The 23,682-nt window shown below is 39.8% G+C and overlaps 2 protein-coding genes across 2 annotated transcripts in view; one reads left to right on the forward strand and one right to left on the reverse strand.

Moving 5' to 3' along the window:
- Window positions 1-4,866: 4,866 nt before the first annotated feature.
- dnali1 (dynein, axonemal, light intermediate chain 1) lies at window positions 4,867-18,053 on the forward strand. The gene is made up of 6 exons (XM_028819807.2): window positions 4,867-5,033; window positions 5,769-5,902; window positions 8,905-9,074; window positions 16,673-16,851; window positions 17,116-17,280; window positions 17,862-18,053. Exons 1-6 carry the CDS (start codon window positions 4,953-4,955, stop codon window positions 17,895-17,897), a joined length of 765 nt encoding a protein of 254 aa, XP_028675640.1. The 5' UTR covers window positions 4,867-4,952; the 3' UTR covers window positions 17,898-18,053.
- The window catches only part of gnl2 (guanine nucleotide binding protein-like 2 (nucleolar)), a 27,343-nt gene continuing 21,711 nt past the window's right edge, over window positions 18,051-23,682 (reverse strand). Inside the window, exons 13-16 of the mRNA XM_028819805.2 lie at window positions 20,801-21,237; window positions 20,271-20,344; window positions 18,687-18,748; window positions 18,051-18,253 (exon numbers count right to left, since the gene is read on the reverse strand). Coding sequence (XP_028675638.2) covers window positions 18,107-18,253; window positions 18,687-18,748; window positions 20,271-20,344; window positions 20,801-21,237 — 720 coding nt within the window. The 3' untranslated portion in view covers window positions 18,051-18,106. The remainder of the gene's footprint in view (window positions 18,254-18,686; window positions 18,749-20,270; window positions 20,345-20,800; window positions 21,238-23,682) is intronic.

Consider the following 23,682-nt stretch of genomic DNA (forward strand, 5'->3'; position numbering starts at 1 on the left):
AGTTCAGAAGAATTTAAAAAAATAAAAAACAAGAAATACTTAGATTAATACAGGATCATTAACACCCCCCCCCCCCCCCCCCCCCAAAAAAAACTCAATCAGGTGCAAGTGCCCACCATTTTCATTGCAGACCATGGTTACTGGCTTCCTTCCACCTGTGATCAATTGTAATCAGTGTGATTAGTGAAGCATAAAAACAGCCTTTCCTGGAGCATTCATGCCCTTGCTTGGTAGTGCAACTGAAAGCAAACAACTGACTATGGATGGCAAGCCACTTTCAAAAGATCTCAGGGATAGAGTTGTGGACAGACAGGAGATGGATACAAAAAAATCTCAACAGCTTTATCAATCCCAAGGAGCACAGTAAAGTCCATAATAAAGAAGTGGCAAGTGTTTGGTACTACTAGGACCCTCCCTGGATCCGGCCGTCACTCCAAACTGGATGGAAGAGCAAGGAGGAAACTGGTAAGAGAGGCTACAAAGAGGCTAATGGCCACTGTGAAGGAGCTACAGGAGTTTATGGCAAAGAGTGGTCATTGTGTGCATGTGACAACAATTTCACAGGCGCTCCACAATTGTGGCTTGTTCAGGAGGGTCGCAAGGGAAAAGCCACTTCTCAAGAAAGGCCACATTAAGGCTTGTTTAAGCTTTGCCAGAATGCACCTTGAAGATTCTGATGCCAAGTGGAAAAAGGTCTTATGGTGATGAGATGAGAACAAAATCAAACTATTTGGCCTCAATACCAAATGGTACACCTGGCAGAAATCCAATGCAGCTTACCATCCACAACACACCATACCTAGAGTAAAGCATGGAGGTGGCAGCATCCTGTTGTGGGGGTGTTTCTCTGCCGCAGGGCCTGGGACTCTCATTAAGGTAGAAGAAAAAATGGATGGGGCAAAATACCATCAAATTCTTGACGAAAACCTGCTACCCTCTGCCAGAAAGTTGAAGACGGGCAGAATGTTCACCTTTCAACACGACGGCGACCCGAAGCACACAGCAAAATTGACCATACAGTGGCTGAAGGAGAAAAAAGTGAATGTCCTTGTGTGGCCCAGTCAGAGCCCAGACCTAAATTCCATTGAAAATCTGCGGAAAGATTTGAAGATAGCAGTCCACCAACGCTCACCATTCAATTGGACCGAACAGGAACAGTTCTGTAAAGAAGAGTGGGCAAATATTACTCAGTCTACATGTGCAAAGCTGATAGAGAAATATTCCAATAGACTCAAGACTGTCATTAAAGCAAAAGGTGGTTCAACAAAATATTGACATTGTGGGGTGATCCTTTATAATTTTTCTGAACTGTAGCTGTGATATCTTTCACTTGGATGTTATAGGTTGCATTGAGTAAGGAAAGCTGGGAAGAAATATTTTTTGTGAGTGTTTTCATTTAAGGCTGTAAAGCAAAAAAAATGGGAATTTCCACCAGTGTCCTTGAGTACATGATTCATTGTTAAGTTGAGAGAATTCTGCTGGATCTACTTTAACAATGCCTTTGAGGATTTTGAAGACCAGGGTTATACACAGCCTCCTCTACTCAAGACTAAACAGTTTTAATTCCCTGAATCTGTTATAGTACAATATGTCTTTAAGTCCTGGGATGAACTTGGTCGCTCTGTTCTACACAGCTTCAAGTGCTGCTATTTCTTTTTTGTACTGTGGTGACCAGAACTACTCACATTACTCAAGAAGTGGTCTCACTAATGTATTATACAGACTAAGCATAACCTCCCTTGACTTGTATTCAAACATTTTTGCAATATCATCTAAAATTATATTTGTTTTTTAATTGCTTCTGCACATTGCTTTGATGATGAAACATTGCGTCAACATAAACCCTTAAATAATTTTATAGGATGCTACTTGTAGGAGAGTCCCTCATCTTGTATTTGTAATTTACATTCATTATGGCCTTGTGTAGCACCTTGCACTTCTCTACATTAAACTGCATTTTCCAAGTGTTCCAGTTATGAAGCTTGTCCTAGTCTTTCTGAATTGTTTTTGCTATCTCCTCAGTGTCTGCCATTGCTCCAATTGTAGTATCATCTGCAAAATCTACAAGCTTACTGACATTAACATAAATCAGAAAAAGTCACTACGGACAGACCTCTGAGGGATCCACTCACGATCTCACTCCATGTGGAGCATTTTCCACTTATCTGTACACTTTGTCTCCTGTAGCGTTAACCATCTAGAGAGTTTGGTAGATTACCTCTGATGCCTGCAGCTTCTGTTTTTTTAATTAATCTTCAGTGTGGGACTGCATCAAACGCTTTTTAAAAGCCTAAATAAATCACGTCATACTCTTTGTTTTTGTCAACCATTCCAGTCTATTCAAAAAAATCTAAAACATTGGTTTGGCAAGATCTTCCTCTCATAAATCCATGCTGACTGTTATTTAGTACAGTATATTATTATTCTTATATATGTACTTTTCTATTTTATTTCTTATTGTAGTTTCCTTAATTTTGCACTGCACAGAAGTAAAACTTATTGGGATCCATTTTATCCAATCATCTTGAAGATTGAAGTCACATTTACAACTTTCCATTCCTCAGGGACTTCTCCTTTCTTGAGTGATATGCTTAATAAGGATTTATCATCCATCCATCCATCCATTATCCAACCCGCTATATCCTAACTACAGGGTCATGGGGGTCTGCTGGAGCCAATCCCAGCCAACACAGGGCGCAAGGCAGGAAACAAACCCCGAGCAGGGCGCTAGCCCACCGCAGGGATTTATCAATGATGTCTTTTATTCCTTTCAATACAACTGGAAAAATCCCATCAAGTCCAGGTTATTTTATTAGTCTTCAACGTATCAAGGGCGTGGAGCACATCTGCATCCTCTATTTTAAAATCTAGAAAGTCAGGGTTTGTGTTTACATCTGCAAGGGGCCTTCCATTTGTTTCTTCCTTTACAAATATTTTTGTGAAATATTTGTTTTGATAGTTTGCTGTTTCATTTTCATTTTTAATGATTTTCCTTTTGTGTCTCAGAGGGTCCTAACATTCACTTTTAACGTTGAACATTATTCAAGTTATTGTCTGTTTTTTTACCTGCATTTTTTATTACTCTTTAATTTAATATTTTTTGCTGCTGGAATATGTGAATTTCCCCCTGGGATTAATAAAGTATCTATCTATCTATCTATCTATCTATCTATCTATCTATCTATCTATCTATCTATCTATCTATCTATTGTTTTTTCACGATACGATACTTAAAAAAATTGCTTGCTGTTTGTTCTGCCTTCACTATGAATTTTTTTTCAGTTTCTCTTTTGACCTTTTGAATTTTTTTTGATCTCTTGGTGTAGTGTCTGGTATTCCTGTAAGTCAGAATTATTTGGCTTTTTTTGTTTTCTTTTTTCTTGTACAGTGATCTTTTCAGTTGTACTTTTTAAATAATGCCTTTATTTATGCATTTTGACCAATTTTTCAGTAATTGTGTTTTATTGGTTTTAGGAATAAACATTTTGAGTCTGGATCAGAAAATCTCTGAAGTGATGCTAACTATCATTTATAGTTACAGAATATTCACTTTCCCATTCTATGTTTTCAAGATTCTTCCTCAGCCTCATCTGCTTTCTTCAAATTATACTGTAAGTCTTTGTTATGGTATACATTTGTGTGTTTTCAAAGATAATTTAAAATTGTATCATGTTGTAATAAAATATCAATATCTTCTGTTTTTATAACTGTCTTTATTGGTTGAGATCCAGACAGGTGTTATAATGTGATGGGTTTGAAAACAGCCTTTTGCCATCAGCACCATTTCAGTTTTCTGTTTTGATGAGAAGTTGAGCAAAATTACACCTTTCATTAGCTAACAGCACAGATTACAATATGCAAGCTTTGAAGGAACTTTAAGTCCCTTCTTCAGGCAACTTATAAACTTGATTACAAATTGCCTGAACAAGGGGCCTAAGCTGCCTCCAAAGCTTGCATATTGTAATCTGCTCGGTTAGCCAATAAAAGGTATCATTTTGCCTGAGTTCTCATTGCATTCATTATGGCCAAAATGGTACAACACCCTATTACTACAGTTTTCTCTTTTGTATTTCCGATAGCGGCTTCCCAAACAATGTTTGGAAAGTTACAGTCATGATCACTATGTCCTCTTTTTCACACATATGCCTTACTTGATTAAATAATGCTATTAACCCGAAATAGCCAAATCTATGGCCTTCTTCCTTACTAGCTTAACCCAAAGTGGTTGAAAACATTATAAATTCTGATGGCTGCTGCCAAAAAGTGCCTTCATCCCAGGACTTAAGGATATCCAGGACAAAGCATCATGGAGAGGATTGACAGCATTAGTCATGATGGTCTCTGATTTTGCTATAATCCTTTTTTTCCTGCCACAGTGAGTCCACAGACTAGCTGGCTTTCATTCCCAGCATACTCAGGCATTTGGCATACCCATAGCTGGCCTTAATAAAGAACGACACCCTGGCAAAAGTGGACTGCTAAAAAACACAGCGAATTGACTGAAAACAACATATTGATCACTAAACGGTGTAGCAAATTGTAAACCACGCTCTCAAAAAGATACATATATAATTTTTTTTGTATATTTTGATATTTTACATCTATATATTTACTTTTATATATAGATATGTGTATAACGTTTTCAGAGAGATGTTTGTTACAGAGCAATTTTTGATTACAACAATTTGTTAAACTATTACTGTATTATCAAAGCAAAATATGAAAGCAAAGCAAAAAAAAAATCGATCGCGTACAGTTTAAAGAGAAAAGGTGATCGACGAACACGATTCGCCGCAGTGGCCTCTATACGCGCCCCTAACTACAGTTGCCATGGGAACCGCAAACAACGCTTCGCTGCTGCGCTTTGGCGTGCTCAGGCTGCATGCAGACGACTGACGGAAAAAAAGTTTAGGAAGTCCTGTGAAAGCTGGAGTTGGCTCATCTCAAGAGACATGATTCCGCCCGCAGAATCATTACTTAAATATGATAATCCGGTCCTGGTCACTAGGAATACAGAGAAAAAATCGCCAAAGGTAATAAATAAAACGGGTATCGATTGCATTCACGACGTGTTTTAGTATTTTAAATCTTTACATTGTACTGGTGGAGGCCGATGTACAATTGAAAACACCGACTGCCAAAAACACAAGAAACAATATTTGAAAAGTATAGCTTTAAAGTAAAAAACACACTTCACAAGGGGGTCTCAAGCAGAGTTATGGGAATCGGCAGGAGCATTCCGATCGGTTGTCAGTCGCCTACTTCATTCTCTTTATATAGTATTCTGTTAATCTGACTTCTGGTCATTATGGCCAGGGAGTTGTTATTTTTCTTGTTTTTAATCATGGTTTATGAATTTTATTATTCCACTTAATTCTAAATATATATGTACAACGTTGTGCCTAAAGTTTACCTGAAACATCAATATTTAAACATGACTTGACATGATAACAGGTAATGCCTAAAACTAACAAAGAATTGGTCCTCGGCTATGAAAGAAAGTGAATTCACTTTGTGTTTCCTGGCTTTATGTCAAAATCTGAGCAGATCTTTCAGGAAATTAAAGTAAGTAAATGCGATCATTAAGGAAGTGTTCTGGTGACCTAAATATAGAGTTAGTATTGTTAGTATAATTCTTAAACTTTGAACTCAGGTTGGTTCTGTCATGGTGAAGAAACAGCATAGTGCAAGGCTAAAACATATATTATTAAGACCTAGCAATCTGTTTTTGAAAATCTTGAAAGACTATATCTTTCTTTTCTTTGTAGGCCCGGTCATTGAAAGTGAGTCCGCAGCAAGTGGTGATAACTGGCCCAGTGCCACCTCCTCCCAAATCCAAGTCACCTTCAGTGGATGTTAACAAGCAAACAGAAGAAATCCTCAATGCCATTTTGCCACCAAGGTATGTGCATTAACATTGTTTGAGCAGACTAACCATTGTGTAAAAGCTTACTGTCCAAGACTGGATTTCATAGTTGAAAATATTTTATTTGTGATTTTTTGTATTTCCCTTGTTACAATACATTAGAATAAATATATCTGGAAAATGAATGCATTAATGTTTTTACATATTTATTTTTAAAAAGTTGTGAAAAGTGTAATTATTTCCATTAGTGTGAATGCTTTAGCCTTCTTTACTCTTTAACACTGTCACCGAATAACACTATCTGTCATAATTAACAGTATTCATGGTCATAAGTAGCCACAGGAAATGTCTTGGTTAGGACCTAACCAAGACAGTAAGCCAGATCATCACAGGGCACACTCAAACACCCCCCTAACTTAAATGAGATCAGTTTATAATTGTGAGCTAAATCTACTTGCATCTTGCAGACATGTTGGGACAAAAACCAAAGTATCCAGAGACAGTCCCAAGTACACATTTGGAGAACATGCAAACTCCAGACAATGACTGAGCAAAGCAAAGGATTCTATGCCAGGACACTCAGACACTGAAACAGCAGCAATAACCGCTGTGCCACTGTGTTGTCCTTAACATAAACAGGCAACACTAAATTTGTACAGTGAACTCCATCTCAAGTGCTTTACAACCCAGAACTCTTTAAGGACAATCCCAACCAACCATGTAGAGAACCACCTTATGTTTGTGTTACTAAAAAAAGTGCCTACAGTGGATTCAAAAAGTACTCAGACCTGTTCACTTTCTGAACACTTTATTGTGTGGTAGATTTAATTTTAAATGGACAATTATTCAATTTTTTCCCATCAGTCTATACTCAATGACCTATAATGACAAAATGAAAACATGTTTTCAGAGAGGTTTGCAAATGCATTAAAAACAAACCTTGAACTCTCTCATTTCTATACGTATTCACAGACGGTTTGCTGTGGCATTCCTTGTTGTGGTCAGGTGCATCCTGTTTGCTTTGGTTATCGTTGAAATATGTACAGAACGTGATTAGAGTCCACCTATGGAAAACTGGGTTGATTAGTAATTGTTTAGAAAGGCACACACCTATGTATGTGAGATCCCACAATTTACATTGTATGTCACAACAAAAACCAAGCCACGAAGTCCAAGGAACTCTCTGTAGACCACTGTGATCAAATTGTCGTGAGGTATAAATCAGGGCAAAGTTATAGGAGCACAGTGCCCTAAATAATTATAAAACAGAAGAAGTCTGGAATCACAAGGACTCTTCTTAGGGTTGGCTGTTCAGCCAAACTGAGTAACCAGGCAAGAAGGGTCTTGGTCAGGGAGGTGACCAAGAACCCAGTGATCACTGTACCAGAGCTTCTGAAGCCCTCTGTTCAGGTGGGAAAACCTGTCAGAAGAATCATCTCAACAGCACAGTTCGTGATATAGTGGCCAACTCCTGCTTGGAGACTATGAGAGCATGATAAAAAGATACTCTGATCTGCTTAGACAAAAATTAAAACTCTTTGGGCAAAACGTCAAGTACTATATCTGTCAAAGACCAGACACTGCTCATCAAATGCCTAATATCACCCCAGTGGTGAAGAGTGGTTGTGGCAGCATCATGCTATGGGGGTGCTACTAGCAGCAGGGACAGAGAGACTGGTCAGAATTGACGGAAAGATGAACGCAGCCAAATACTGAGAGTCCTGAGAGGAAAACCTGTTCCAGAGTGCCCACGACCTCAGACTGGGGTGACTGTTCACATTTCAGCATGCCAAGACAACACTGGAGTGGCTTCAGGACAAGTCTCTGACAGTTTTTGAGTGTACCGCCAAAGCCCAGACTTAAACTGAACAGGACAACTGTAGAGAGAGCTGAATCTGGCAGTGTACAGACACTTCCCATCCAATCTAACGAAGCATGAGAGGATCTGTCAGGAAGAATAGGACAAACTGCCCAAATTTAGGTGTGCAAAGCTTGGAGAGTCATACCCAAGAAGACTCAAAGCTGTAATTGCTACCAAAGGGGCTTCTACAAAGTACTGAATTAAGGGTCTTAATACCTGTATGAATGAGAGATTTCAGTTTTTGAGTTTTAATATATTTGCAAACCTTTCTGAAAGCATATATTCACTTTATCATTGTGGGTGTTTGAGTGTGGATTGATGAGCATACATTGGAAAAATGTCTATTTAAAATTAAATCTATAACACAGTAAAGTATGCAGAAAGTGAAGAGGTTTGAATTCGTTCTGGATACACTGTATGTTTATAGCATTAGACATAAGTCAGAAGACAATCATGGATGAGACCCCAGCCCAGCACAGTGGATGGTCTCACACTCACACTCCTTCTGGGTCAGTTGAAACACCTAAGTCAGCCTAATCTTCACATATTCAGGACCAGTCTTCTATATACAAGGTAATTCATTAGTTTATGGATTTTGCTTTTAATGCAAGTCCTAAATTATTTTTACCACAGTTAATACACCTTTCACAATCTTCAAAAAGTTGTAACTTTTCTCACTAACTTTACTTTTATATTTTTCCTGGCTTGAACAGAAGGCGGGCGGCACGGTGGCGCAGTGGTGGCGCAGTGGTAGCGCTGCTGCCTCGCAGTTAGGAGACCCGGGTTCGCTTCCTGGGTCCTCCCTGCGTGGGGTTTGCATGTTCTCCCCGTGTCTGCGTGGGTTTCCTCCAGGCACTCCGGTTTCCTCCCATAGTCCAAAGACATGCTGGTTAGGTGGATTGGCGATTCTAAATTGACCCTAGTGTGTGCTTGGTGTGTGGGTGTGTTTGTGTGTGTCCTGCGGTGGGTTGGCACCCTGCCCGGGATTGGTTCCTGCCTTGTGCCCTCTGTTGGCTGGAATTGGCTCCAGCAGACCCCCGTGACCCTGTGTTTGGTTGGAAAATGGATGGATGGATGGATGAACTGAAGGCATGGGGATGTATTGTAATTCTATTTCTTGTTCACGTGGATGCAGAATTGTGATTAGTAAGCATTGTCTTTGCTTTCATCCTCGTAGAGAATGGACAGAAAACAATCAGCTGTGGGTACAGCAAGTTTCAAGCACTCCCTGCACCCGCATGGATGTGGTCCACCTACAAGAACAGTTAGATTTGAAACTACAACAAAGACAAGCCCGGGAAACAGGGATCTGTCCAGTACGCAGAGAGCTCTACTCACAGTGTTTTGGTAAGCTGGCAATTCTATACATTCATTACAGTATGTCAACGTTACTAAGAATAAAATGAGAAAAGGGTCTTGTCCAGTAGGAGGCAAACATTTTACGCAGCAGACTAATTTTTATGTCAATCATTTATCACATATACTTGGCATATAAAAAAACATAAGCTATATGCATTTTTGGAAGTATTAACTCCAAGTATGACATTTCCTCAGATCAGTGTAGGCTCAGCTGTCCAGATTTAGATACAGTACCTGGTACTGTATATCCTGGGCAATATTTATGGTCATTTTCTTCAATCTAAATTTAAACTTTCATAGTCCCATAAGTAGGTGGAATGGATTTCACAGTTTGTTCAAGAAACAGTAGGTACAAGGTAGAGTCTCAGGTAAGATGGGACCAGCACACAATCAGAGACGTGCCAATTAAAATGCCAGCATGTCTTTGAACTGTTGGAGGAAACTGCAGCACTTGGAAGAAACCAATGTGAATGTAGTAAGTACAGTTAAAATGTCTTTGGGAGACACAATGACTGCAGGTTTTTCACTCAACTGACTTCTTACCATTGATTTGTTATGTCTGCCAAAGGAAACTTTTTGAATAATGAAGGTGACTGGGAGAAGAGACGTGAAAAACACATATGCCTAAAGGTTGCAAATGAGAATGTGTCCATCTTTCGTCCCTTTTAAACACTAAACCCGAAAATCAAAGTCAATACAGAAAAATGATCTAAAGCACTAACAATGAGTAATAACGGCAGTTTCTTTAGGTCTATCTTCAAAGTGTGTGGTGTTGTCCTTTAATCCTGTTGCAGCGATATGTCAGCACCACACATCTCCAAAGGCTATTGCATATTAACACCATAGTAAGTGACAGTCAAAAGAGCAACACCCCGAAAAACCAAAACTACCATCAGGGCTTGAAGTGGGATGGAATTTAGCCGTATGGTGTATCTGCAGTATTTCATTTTTCGCTGCAGTGTACAGTCAGTAAATGGTTATGTGTTGGTTATCTCCTACTCTGAACCCCACCTTCCCACTCAGCTGTCCGATCAAATATATGATTATCATCACGAATTAAACTCTAAAGAGAACCCCAACTCACCCAGTCATCAGACCTAATGTATGATTATAATCAAGAATGAAACTCCAAAGGGGACATACACCAACCTGTCCCATTTCACCAGTCCAATATACATATATCATCAGACTAGAAACTCCACTTGATTAAGAAATTGTGTAAAATTTGCAGAGCAGACAAAACCAGAGAGTATCAGCACTTATGAGTTTGCACTTTAGGCACTGACTATTAGAAAACAACAAGTAAGCCCACGATTCGCTAGCGAATCGGAAATCCAGGAATGGCAATCAGTTTCTGTTCCGTCCGATATCTGGATGGATGACATATCATGGAGGGTGGGTGCGTCTGGGGAAATGTCATTTAATTCAATACGCATATCTGTACTAAAGAGGTTTCGTTTTGTGGAGACGTGATTCTGTTGCCTTTGCTGACACCGACTGCTGGGATCTATATTACTGGCACAGTGGATTAGAGCAAGTGTAGTGAACAGGTTGTTTTGTTTGGGCGCCACCTACTGACTCTGGGAAGCCGCTGCGTTTGACTCTGGGGCGTGCGCCAAGGCGCGTGGGAAGCTGCTGTGTGATGAAATATCATGGAGGGTATATGCGGTGGTGTGGGCGGTCGCCTCCGGGCTGCTGTACAACCTGGCGTGCACGCTTTACCTCAGGTGTAGTTCACAGGTCGTAGGCATGGTAAAGTTTCCATTTAATTCACTAACCCTATTTGAACTAAAGCGGTTTCTTTGTGTGGGCGCCTTCGTTCATTGTTTTTATCCATGACTGTACAGGTTGTGTTGTTTGGGCACTCACAGGTTGTGTTGTCTGGGTGCCACCTACTGACTCTGGGAAGCCGCCGCGTTTTGGGAAGCCACTGCGTTTGACTCTGGGGTGGGCGCCACGGCGCAGCACATTGTGTTATTTGGGCGCCACCTACAGACTCTGGGAAGACGCTGCGTTTGACTGTGGGGCGGGCGCCGACGCGTTTTGGGAAGCCGCTGCGTTTGACTCTGGACTCTGGGGCGGGCGCCAAGGCCGCAGTGCGCATGCGTGCGTTTGACTCTGGACTCTGGGGCAGGAGCCAAGGCCGCAGTGAGCATGCGCCTCGGTGCGTCCACCGTGCATAAATTAACTGTGGTTTAGTAAGATAGATTTCCAGTGAGAAAGTTGATACCAAAGTTGGCTCTATAACCTCTAAAAACTATATTCTGATACAAAATGTAACTAATGGAGCTTAAGGAAATGTGAAAATCATTTAAAACCAATCCAAGTCATAACATAATGGAATGTGTCATTTGATTGGATTGGATGGCTTGCTCCTGCTCTTGCTCTCTCTTTTTCAAGTGCACAGCTTGGAAAAAACAGTCAGTCAGTCATTGTCCAACCCGCGATATCCTAACACAGGATCACGGGGGTCTGCTGGAGCCATTCCCAGCCAATGCAGGGCACAAGGCAGGAACAAACCCGGGGCAGGACGCCAGCCCACTGCTGGGCACACACACTAGGGACAATTTAGGATTGCCAACGCACCTAACCTGCATGTCTTTGGACTGTGGGAGGAAACCCACGCAGACACGGGGAGGACCCAGGAAGCGAACCCAGATCTCCTTACTGCGAGGCAGCAGCGCTACCACTGCGCCACCCTTGGAAAAAACATTTTGTCAGAAAGAGTGAATTACTACCACTTTATCTCAAGCTAGCCTTTTAATGTGAATAGTTGATTTATCCATTCATTAATTTTTTTTTAATTGAGCCTGCAAATTTCAATACAGGGTTGTGGAGGCCCAAAGTTTATTCAGTTCCACTTCATTTTGTACAGTAGTCTTCACCGAATACAGGCTGACCATGTTTGCACGAGATTACAGATACAATGAGACTGCAGAAATAGTTAAAGTATACTTCAGTTATATAGACAAATACACAAAGTGGGTCAAACACACTGTAAAGCAGAGCAATTTCAATCTGATTAACATAAAAATTGACAACATTAGCTGAATTTACCCATTATACAACAGAGAAGAGGAAAACAAAATATCCAGTCAGTAGCACTCCTGGAGAAAATAAACCTCTGTGGTGGTCCACAGCTGTTTGTGACAGAAAAAGTGACAAAGTCGCAGCTCTGGTGGCCTAGGTCAGCGAGCCAGCCACATCCTTGTGAACACTCTACAATATCATATCATCCTTGAATTCTAAGGCTCCACAACTTTTGAATGTCACTTCCCATGGGCAGGAGTAACATCATGAAATATAATAATGTCACCAAGAAGAGGAACAGAATAAAGATAGATCAGTAACAATTTAGAATGATTGTTGCACTTGTATGTTTGTATAAGTCACTAACAAACAGAGCTGCAATATGAACAGCTAATCAGCAGGTCTATACTAGACTGAGATAGTAAGTTGTTAGCCTGCAGTTAAATACTCTGATAGATGTTATGTCTATGATACAAAAAAACAGCTTTTGGGCATCTGTAGCCTTAAAGCCGATGTCACATTACATGACTTCTAGTTGTAGGGTATGTCAGACTTGCTGACCGTTTTTTGCTTATCTTGTCGTCGCTGATCTTGTTGTCTGATCATGTCAATTTATGAGACTGTAAATCACTGGGTATGTCAAATTTAGTGATTGTGTGATGACAATTGTGCATGACCCTTTTTCTGACAGCCAATAGTATGGCTCCTGATGGAACCGGGTGCTGTATGAAGTGTTAACAGGTACAACAAGTTCATCTGCAATCCCTGCCAGTTTTCTTTCATTCTGTCGTGGTACCTAAAACACAAGGCATGAGACAGACCAGCTTCTCTTCTGTTTGTGAGGTCCAAACACCCACATTCCTTATTCATCGTGGCTGCATTATATGCATTGTAATTCTGGATGAGCGTTCATGCACACAGACCCTGCCCCTACAAAGTAAAGACAAAATCCTTACCTGAGTGAGTTTAAACTTGGCAGAGTGAGTCACTGGGAGTGTCACATTAGGCGTCTGCCTTCACAGGAGCGCACAGCCAACTGCCTCTGTAAGATTATGTGACTGAAAATGTATGGTAAAGTTGTCTAATGTGACATGTTCTTAAGGCTCACTGTTATTTTCTTAATCCTTGGAATGTTTAGTAGACTGGCATCTTGAAATCGCTCTTAGATTTGTTGGTAGGTTCAGATAAATAAGTAGAGCCTAGCCTACTTAAAACTTCATGTAAAATAGCATCTTTTAATTGATTCTAATATTAACTGGACGCCAGTGTAAAGACATAGAAACAGAGTAATATGGCCATACCTCCTAGTTCTATTAAGAATTCTTGCAGCAGCAAAAAAATTAAGGGAACGCTTAAATCACACACGACAAACAAATTGTATTCAAGTGGAAAATCTTTACTGAGTAATACTGTGCAATTCATTGAAAATAAAGTGATGCAACAATGGTCAATGGAAACCAAAATCACCAACCCATTGAGGGCTGGATTCAACATCATGCCGAAAATCAAAGTCAAAAATTAAAATCACAGGCTGATCCAACGTGTGAATTTCATCACAGCTACTCATAATGTGACTCATTAGTACATATGGCCCCCACATGCCTGTATGCACTCCCGACAATATCTGGGTGTGCTCCTCAGGAGATGGCGGATGATGTCCTGGGGGGGATCACCTCCCAGACATGGATCAGGGTATCAGTGAGAACGTACTGGTACAAAACATCCTAAAGGTTATCAACTGGATTCAGGTTTGAGGAACATTTGGACCAGTCAATGGAATCAATGCCTTTGTCATCCAGGAACTGCCTACACACGCCGGCCACATGAGGCCGGGCAGTGTCCTGAACCAGAAGGAGCCCAGGGCCCACTGCTCCAGCATAAAGTCTGACAATGGCTCTGTGGATTTCATCCCGGTACCTAACAATAGTCAGGGTACCATTATCTAGCACGTGGAGGTATGTGTGACCCTCCAAGGTATGCCTCCCCACACCACCAAACCGGTCATGCTGGATGATGTTACAGTCTGCATAATGTTCACCATGGTATCTCCAGACTCTTTCATATCTGTCACATGTGGTCAGTGTGAACCTGCTCCCATCTGTGAAGAGAATGGGGTGCCAATGGTGGAGCTACCAATTGTGTATTCTTTGCCAAATGCCATTTGAGCTGCACAGTGATGAGCTGTGAGCACAGGTCTTACTAGAGGATGTTGGGCCCTCATGGAGTCTGCTTCTCACAGTTTGGTCAGAAATATGCACACCAGTAGCCAACTGGAGGCTCTGGCAGTGCTCTTCCTGTTCCTCCTCACACAAAGGAGCAGATACCAGTCCTTCTGCTGGGTTGATGCCCTTCTATGACCCTGTCCAGCTCTCCTTGTGTAACAGCCCATCTCCTGGTATCTCCTCCATGCTTCATATTGGAAGACACAGAAAACCTTCCTGCAATGGCATGCATGGATGTGCCATCCTGGAGGAGCTGGACCACTTGTGCAACCTGAATCGGCTGTAGATACCACCTCATGCTACCAGTACTGACAAGGACACTAGCAAAACACAAAACTACAAAAGAATCAGTCAGGAAGGAGAAGAAGAGCAGATGAAGTTGATTCCCAATCCCTTATGCTTCCTAACTGGACAGACTAATATCCCTGAAGCTCCATTGACTTGGTGGTAGACTGTGATAATTAAGTGTTCCTGTAATTTTTTTGAGCTGTGTAATTTCATGTTCATGTGGCATAATCCACTTTTCAGCTATCCAGTCGTGTGCTCAAGATGCACAAAACCCATGTATTTTTTGCTAAAATGGATACTTCCGGAAACATCAGTGCACATTGCAAAAAGGAAATGCATTCCTATAATCCCTCCATCAAACTTTACATTAGGCGTTCTGGATGGTAGCGTCCACCTGGCACCCACCAAACCCAGATTCGTTCATCAAGCTTTTAGATAGTGATGCACGATTAGGCATTCGAGAGAACGCATTTCCACTGCACACAAGTGCTGGTGTGCTTTAAACCATTATAACCGACACTTGGCAATGCTTATAGTGGTCTTAGGCTTGTGTGCAGCTGCTCAGCCACGGAAACCCATTTCATGGAGCTCCCGTTATGCAAGTCATAGACATTTTGTAAGTATTTATTAGATTTTCTCCTCGTAAGAGGTAGCAGACTTCCAATGGGTCATTGTGGCTCATTACCTAATATATTGATTTTCCACAACACATAATATCAAATAAGATTGGGCAAAGTGATTAGTACCATGTGCCATTTCATGGATGCAAAAGAGGCTTTTCCATGAATGCTGTGTGAATTTACTTAAGTAATTTAGTCTCCCCGGGCGGCACGGCGGCGCAGTGGTAGCGCTGCTGCCACGCAGTTAGGAGACCCAGGTTCGCTTTCCGGGTTCTCCCAGTGTCTGCGTGGGTTTTCTACCACAGTTCAAAGACATGCAGGTTAGGTGCATTGGCGATCCTAAATTGTCCCTAGAGTGTGCTTGGTGTGTGGATGTGTGTGTGTGTGTGTCCTGCCTGGGGTTTGTTTCCTGCCTTGCACCCTGTGTTGGCTGGGATTGGCTCCAGCAGACCCCCGTGACCCTGTAGTTAGGATATAGCAGGTTGGATAATGGATGGAATTTAGTCTCCATCATCATTTCCACTACTGCAATACCGTTATGTAATACGTATACAGTACATGGAAAAAACAATGACAGGTCCTGGTATAAAGGCTTCACTTTTATTTTCTAAATGTGTTCTGCAAAGGTTTACACAGACAAAATTGTTGAAGTAATTACATGAAGCATTTACAGGAAGTCTTTTAATTTCCTCTTTCTGCATTCGTGGCAGGGGAACTTACCTTGGCCAAGTGCACACACTGAAATTTAATGATGAGGTGGAAATGAAGTGGCTGCTTGGCAGACATTGTGTTAGGCAATAACCCTTCTGGACTTGGCAGCTTGTCCCATAAGAAAATGTTTTGTGTATCCAACAGCGAGTGCTGCACAATGATGTACACTGCAGAAAGACCGCGTTCCCCGTATCTCTTATAGATGAAGAGAGCGGCTTTGAAATATATACAAGGGTGGTCAAAATTAGGTTTACTGTTATGAGTATGTGAAACAGAGTTTATTCCTGTATTTTTATTGTTTTATTTGTTTTCTTCTTCTTATTATTATTATTATTAAAATGTGCTTGAGTGTAGAAAGTGGAATACTGTACAAGAAATGTAATAATGAAGGCCGGGAATTTGAGCACTTGAGATTATACCTACGTGCACTCTTTTGAGTTAATAAAGCTATTGTAAGAGTCATAATCTGCTTGTCTTTTTCCATAGAAACAAATGTAAACCTACTTTTGTCCACCCCGTCTAATAAAAAAAAAATCTTTTTCTCCATAACACATTTAGTTGTTTAACTCATTAACGTGGATGTTTTATGCCATTTCATTTTGTTGTTTCCGCGTACATGAAAAAGTAAGATTTCCTTTAAATAACTAACTACATGGTTACGAGGTAATGGTGAGGGATGGTTTTCATTAATGGAAATAAATTCATTGTATTACAGATGAGCTCATCAGACAGGTCACTATAAATTGTGCTGAGAGAGGACTGCTGCTACTGAGAGTTCGTGATGAGATCCGTATGACCATTGCTGCATATCAAACCCTTTATGAAAGCAGTGTGGCATTTGGAATGAGAAAGGCCCTGCAGGCTGAACAAGGAAAATCAGATATGGAGAAAAGGGTAATAAAGCAAAGCAGCAGCTTTTAAATAAATAAAACAATGTACATCCAGGGTATTTTTAAGTCATCAAATTCCAATTTAGCTCTTGTGTAAGGTTTTCTGTATGTAATAGCAAACACAAAAAATCTATTTTCATTGTTATCATAAGATGGAGCTGTTGAGCCACTCACTAGTTTATGCAGACAGCACTCCACGTTATTAAGCAAAGCACAATGCATGGTACTGTTAAAGAAAATAATGTAACATTTACTGTTACTATCCAAGATATCAGATTTGGAAGATGAGAAGAGAGACTTGGAGAGGCAACTAAATGAGCAAAAAGCAAAATGCGATGCCATTGAAAAGCGAGAGGCTGAGCGAAGGCAGGTTGAAGAGAAGAAGCACAATGAGGAGCTTCAGTTTCTCAAGCGAACTAATCAGCAGCTTAAGGTAGGCAAATGACGTGTGAAGTGTACCTCATAATGCAGTGGCTGAACATCAAACCTAACTTACCTCTGAAAGAGAATGGCCATGTACTCGGCCCTTGTGCAAAGTGAACCAAAGTTATGATGGTGTTATTTAAAAAGTAAGTACAATAAAACACATGAACACGGAGTTTCCTCAGAAAATCATCTCGCAGTAATTAAAGCTCTTTTACAAACTGATGTGTGAAAAGTGTAGTTGCATGAAAACATACAAAACACAACGTTAAACTGTTTCAGAGTATCCATGATGTACAAAGAGTATTGTCCACTCTGGGCCATAAATTCTCCTTTCACAGATACCCACTTTCAAAGCTGTACTGAACGAAGTGGATTATTATGAATGTAATGATTTTATTCATATTTACAAAAAGTCTCTCCCTAAGAGGAGCTAAACAATCTTTTTTTTTTTTGACAAACTGAATAACTAAAAATATACATTTATTGTAAAATAATGAAATTTACATTTCCATTGGGCAGATTCATTTGATATTTGTTAAAGCTTTTTTTTTGGTTACTATATTCTTGTACATTTGTTTTATTTTACAGGCACAGCTGGAAGGTATTATTGCTCCAAAGAAGTAGGAAGAACCCAAACACTTCAAAATGTACTTCTTTAATGCTGCTGTTTAGTGCACCCCTTGTTACAGCCAATTAGCTTGTTTCACAATGCAAAGTATCATGTAGTCAGCAAAGTAGATTAAAATCATAACCATTTTATAATAAAAGTATACCGCATTACGTATTTTGCTGTTTTTATTGTACAAATTTTACATAAAATAATTTGAGTCCTTCTATGCCTTATGCTTAAACTTTTTAGCCTTCTGTCCTTCAGAGTCTGATCGCTTCTTTTTATTTTTGTTTTTATTTTTTACATTATGAGTTTCGTAATATCTAACTCCCACCTTCTTTGGACGTTGCATCCTTTCAATTCTTCTTTTCTGCAATGTATAAAAGAAAGCAATAATATTAGTGTTTTCTTGTCATGTCAGTTTCTAACTTGCTTAAACCAGGCCAGGGTTGTGGTGAGGCTGGAGCCTATCCCAGCTAGCATAGGACACAAAGCAGGAACAAACTCTGGACAGGGTGCCAGTCCATTGCTGGGCAAACATGAACACACACACACCAACCAGGGCCTATTTAGCGTCACTGATTCACCTAACCTGTGTATCTTTGTGCAATGGGAGGAATCCCATACAGACACAGGGAGAATATGCTCTCCCCCTTAAGGGCCCAGGACACAAACCCGTGTCTCCTTACTGCAAGGCTGCAGCACTACCACTGTGCCACCATGCCAGCCATTAATGTTTTCTTCCACATTGCAAATAGCCAAACCATTCCTCTAGTCTCTTTCTTATAAACATTAATACTGACCTCTTTTGATGTTAGTTTTCTTTGGTTTTCTTCAGTTTGCTCCTCAGCCTTTCTTTTCATTCCTGTATTTTTATAAAAAAAGTCATACATTTTAATACGGTCCAAATCAAGTAGCTATTAGCAGAATGAACACATTCAAAGCTGAGCTTGACAAACATTCAAATGGTGTACTGAAGACAGCTCACAGAAACAGATTTTTTTTCTGCATTATAAAGCAACAATACCTAAACTGCCTGGCCAAAAAAAAAGTCACCACCTGGATTTAACTAAGCAAATAGGTACGAGCCTCCTATTGGATAATTACTGCATGGGCAATTATCTTTCAGCTGGCAACAAGTTATTTAACCCCAACTGGTGCAATGAGTTGCTTCTCATTTCTTAAACAACCATGTCGATAGACACATCTCGTGGTCATTTAAAAGATGTTAGTCTGTTTGAGAAGGGTCAAATCATTGGCATGCATCAAGCAGAGAAAACATCTAAGGAGATTGCAGAAACTACTAAAATTGGGTTAAGAACTTTCCAACGCATTATTAAAAACTGGAAGGACAGTGGGGACCCATCGTCTTCGAGGAAGAAATGTGGCCGGAAAAAAATCCTGAATGATCGTGATCGGTGATCACTTAAACGTTTGGTGAAATCAAATCGAAGAAAAACAACAGCAGAACTCAGGTCTATGTTTAATAGTGAAAGTAAGAGCATTTCCACACGCACAATGTGAAGGGAACTCAAGGGATTGGGACTGAACAGTTGTGTAGCCGTAAGAAAACCACTAATTAGTGAGGCAAACCAGAAAAAAAGGCTTCAATTTGCTAGGGAGCATAAAGATTGGACTCTGGAGCAATGGAAGAAGGTCATGTGGTCTGATGAGTCCAGATTTACCCTGTTCCAGAGTGATGGGCGCATCAGGGTAAGAAGAGAGGCAGATGAAGTGATGCATCCATCATCAGACTCTACCATCATCAATGCAAGATCTTGGTGAAAAATTAATGCAACACTGGATGGAACTAAATCTTGTGACATTGCAGAAGCTTATCGAAACAATGCCACAGCGAATGCGTGCCATAATCAAAGTTAAAGGCGGTCCAACAAAATATTAGAGTGTGTGACATTTTTTTTTGGTGGCGATTTTTTTTTTGGTCAGGCATTGTATTTTGGACTCCTCCATCATGTTTCTCGTAGGAGGGCATCATTAGTCTGCAGACTAATGCAGTTACATTTGACCAGACAAACACGCAACGGGTGCCTCATTTTTCAGGGTACACTGAAGGGCCTCTAGAAACCTTTTAATTTTAACGCTTTACTTCAGCCACATATGTGATTTATGTTTTCTTGACTCGCTCATAGTAACTTACATAGTCTGTATCTCAATTAGCAGTTATTGATAAATACAATTTACTTTTTAGAATCAATAATAAAGACAAAATCAATGTCAAATAATGTGAGCAGCTATATATTTTTCCCCACCTGATACGTCACAGGGTTCAATACATGCTCAATTTATCTGCTGACATACCAAAGAGTTGCAGCTTAACAAAACACTCATTTATTTGTCAGACAGACTTTTAAATAATCTATTATTACCTTTCATTTCTAACTTTGATTCCTGTTTCAGTTCTGTCTTTTTGAATACTTTTTCAGTCAGTGATTTAGGTATCCTAAAGGGAAAAGATAGATAAAATCATCAAAAGAGTAGCATTAATTATTCACAGACAAATACAATTCTGATAATTGACCGGTCATTTAAAAACACAACACAAATTTCTGAGACAAAATGGTCGTTTATTTGGCAAAGGCCACTCGGTAAAGCCACTGCTACTCCACATTAAGAGCTGCCAGTTGAGATGCCATGAGCATGTAGTTGGGACACCAGCTGGGTGCCTACTGTAATGGGTGTGCACAACATGGATCACTGGAGGCAAGACCCAAGATACATGGCAGGGATTATTTTTTTGATTGTTCAAGGAGATTCTGGATATCGTCCTGAAAGATGTGGAGGAAGGTGAAGGGGGAATAGAGAAGCCTGATTAGCTACCAAGAGATTCATCAGGAAAAACAGAAAGAAAAATGTGTGTATTAGCAATAACAAACAACGAGAGACAACTAATAATTACCTAATAGCTGAAAATCTTTTGGCCTTGGCCCGATCTAGAAACTTCTTGTATTTAGTAATTTTTTCATTTAGTTCACGAATAACTTCTTTAGAACTGCCTTTTCTTTCCTCACTCTCCATGTTTGATGTCTGTTCAGTTGAATTCTCTGTGATTCCATCTTTCTCTTTAGTTTCAAGTGTGTCCTCTTCAGATTCCTGCTCCTCCTCTGAGTCCACATCCAATTCAGAATCAGACGACAAATCCACCGGTACCAGATCTTCATCTGCAAATTCGGATGTTACATTAATTTTACCAAACTTCTGATGAACTTGTGACATGATCTTGAGAATCTGTGCATTTGGTTGTGTTTTGGCAGAGTCTGTCAAATCTGTTTCTGTTTTCTCTTCAATAAGACTGATACTTTTGTCAGAAGTGGCTGGTTCCACATTTGTGGATGACTGAGGATAAAATAAAATGAGAAAACTGTCACAAAAAACACATGCTAAAATTGAAATGATCAGTATTAATGAGTTACTACAAGGAAATACTGTCAAACCGAGTATATATGTATATACAGTAATACCTCAGGTAACAAATTCTTTGAGAATGGAGCTCCTTTATAATGAAGTTAACATAAAATACACTTAAATGCCTCGTCTGCTAGAGTGCTGTCATTGTGCAACTTCCTTACACAAAACAGTTAATAGTCTTGCTGTGTGTGCTGTAGAAAGCAAAGTTGTTGTTAATGAGTGCATAGTCCTTTTATGCATACTATAGTTATATTAAAATTTGTATATGGCAATAAATAATAAGCCAGTATGTGAAGAAAATGTAAAGCAATACATTTAGAAACTAAAATACAGTTTATAAATACGGCAGAAAAGAAGAAAAGAGAGGAAAGAAAGGCTATCAGTTAAAAGTTTTCGGACACCCTCATTTGCTAGTTTTAATTTAAATGTAAACAGTTCAGTTTATTCACTGGACTTGAAATGGTACAAAAATAAGCAGTAAACTAACAGAGGTTAAAAAAAGGCCTTTCTCAGGGATAATGGGTCAACAACTTACATCTTTTCTGCAGCAACTGAAGTTAATGAAGCCTTGAAATTTGAGGCATACAATTCCTACATGTGTCCCAACCTTGAATGATTACTTACAAACTCTGTCTGTATAAAAGCAGTGTTGGAACAAACTGTAAAGCTGCACACTATGAAGCTTTATTTGGGTAATATTGCGCTGCACAATGCTATCATAATGGAGAGAAAAATGAAATTAACTAAAAAAGACAGACCATTATTACCCTTAAAAGTGTTGGTCTTTACTTTAAAGAGACTGCTAAGAAAGACAAGGTTTCAGAAAGTACAGCTTCCTACACAATCAGAAGGAATTTACAACTGAATCAGAAGACTTGAGTAATGGGCACTTCACAGGACAACAGCTTCTGGCCCAGCTTGGCAAAGGTCAAATTAAGCAAGTCTCATCTTCTATACTTTGATTTTTGCAAACATTGGGACATTCAGTCAGTTAGTCATTTTCCATCCCGCTATATCCTAACACAGGGTCAACTGTACAAATTTCAGTAATAATTGAAAAAAATTTGGGTGTACTAAAACAATTCATTATTTCAACAACGCCTTTACCACCACACAAGATGTCAAATCTGCAGCTTCAACTCTTCTCTTCATAGTTGAAAGTGACACTTGCTTATTTTGACCACTGTCCTGACACCAGTCAAGTTCTAGACTCACTTCAAGGAAAATTAAAAGAAACAGGATGCACAGGACCACTACTTGCCTTCTCAGTCTTTCATTGGCACATGCCTGACTTTTTTTCTACATAGTCATTTAGCTGTTCAAATTGCCACTGCAGTTAATAAGTATGTCATATTCCATGAACAAAATAAAATGGATTGTAGACTGTAAGCCTTACTTACTACTAGTATACTAGATACAAAATATATGAAAAGTAGAGACAGACGGAAAAATACACACAAACACACAAACATATACATATACAGTTAGGTCCATAAATATTTGGACAGAAACAACTTTTCTCTAATTTTGGTTCTGTACATTACCACAATGAATTTTAAATGAAACAACTCAGATGCAGTTGAAGTGTAGACTTTCAGCTTTAATTCAGTGGGGTGAACAAAATGATTGCATAAAAATGTGAGGCAACTAAAGCATTTTTTGAACACAATCCCTTCATTTCAGGGGCTCAAAATTAATTGGACAAATTAAATAACTGGAAATAAAATGTTCATTTCTAATACTTGGTTGAAAACCCTTTGCTGGCAATGACAGCCTGAAGTCTTGAACTCATGGACATCACCAGATGCTGGGTTTCCTCCTTTTTAATGCTCTGCCAGGCCTTTACTGCAGCGGCTTTCAGTTGCTGTTTGTTTGTGGGCCTTTCTGTCAAAGTTTAGTCTTCAAAAAGTGAAATGCAAGCTCAATTGGGTTAAGATCAGGTGACTGACTTGGCCATTCAAGAATTTTCCACTTCTTTGCTTTAATAAACTCCTGGGTTGCTTTGGCTGTATGTTTTGGGTCATTATCCATCTGTATCATGAAACGCCACCCAATCAATTTGACTGCATTTAGCTGGATTTGAGCAGACAGTATGTCTCTGAACACCTCAGAATTCATTCGGCTGCTTCTGTCCTGTGTCACATCATCAATAAACACTAGTGTCCCAGTGCCACTGGCAGCCATGCACGCCCAAGCCATCACACTGCCTCCACCGTGTTTTACAGATGATGTGGTATGCTTTGGATAATGAGCTGTTTCACGCCTTCTCCATACTTCTTTCTTGCCATCATTCTGGTAGAGGTTGATCTTGGTTTCATCTGTCCAAAGAATGTTTTTCCATAACTGTGCTGGCTTTTTTAGATGTTCTTTAGC

Source organism: Erpetoichthys calabaricus, chromosome 14, assembly GCF_900747795.2.
Source record: "Erpetoichthys calabaricus chromosome 14, fErpCal1.3, whole genome shotgun sequence".
In the NCBI taxonomy this organism is placed as follows: domain Eukaryota; kingdom Metazoa; phylum Chordata; class Cladistia; order Polypteriformes; family Polypteridae; genus Erpetoichthys; species Erpetoichthys calabaricus.

Coding starts and splice junctions, on each gene's coding strand:
- dnali1 (XM_028819807.2), top strand. CDS start 4,953: ATGATTCCGCCCGCAGAATCATTACTTAAATATGATAATCCGGTCCTG. Junction 5,034..5,768: donor CAGAGAAAAAATCGCCAAAG/GTAATAAATAAA, acceptor TTTTCTTTGTAG/GCCCGGTCATTGAAAGTGAG. Junction 5,903..8,904: donor AATGCCATTTTGCCACCAAG/GTATGTGCATTA, acceptor TCATCCTCGTAG/AGAATGGACAGAAAACAATC.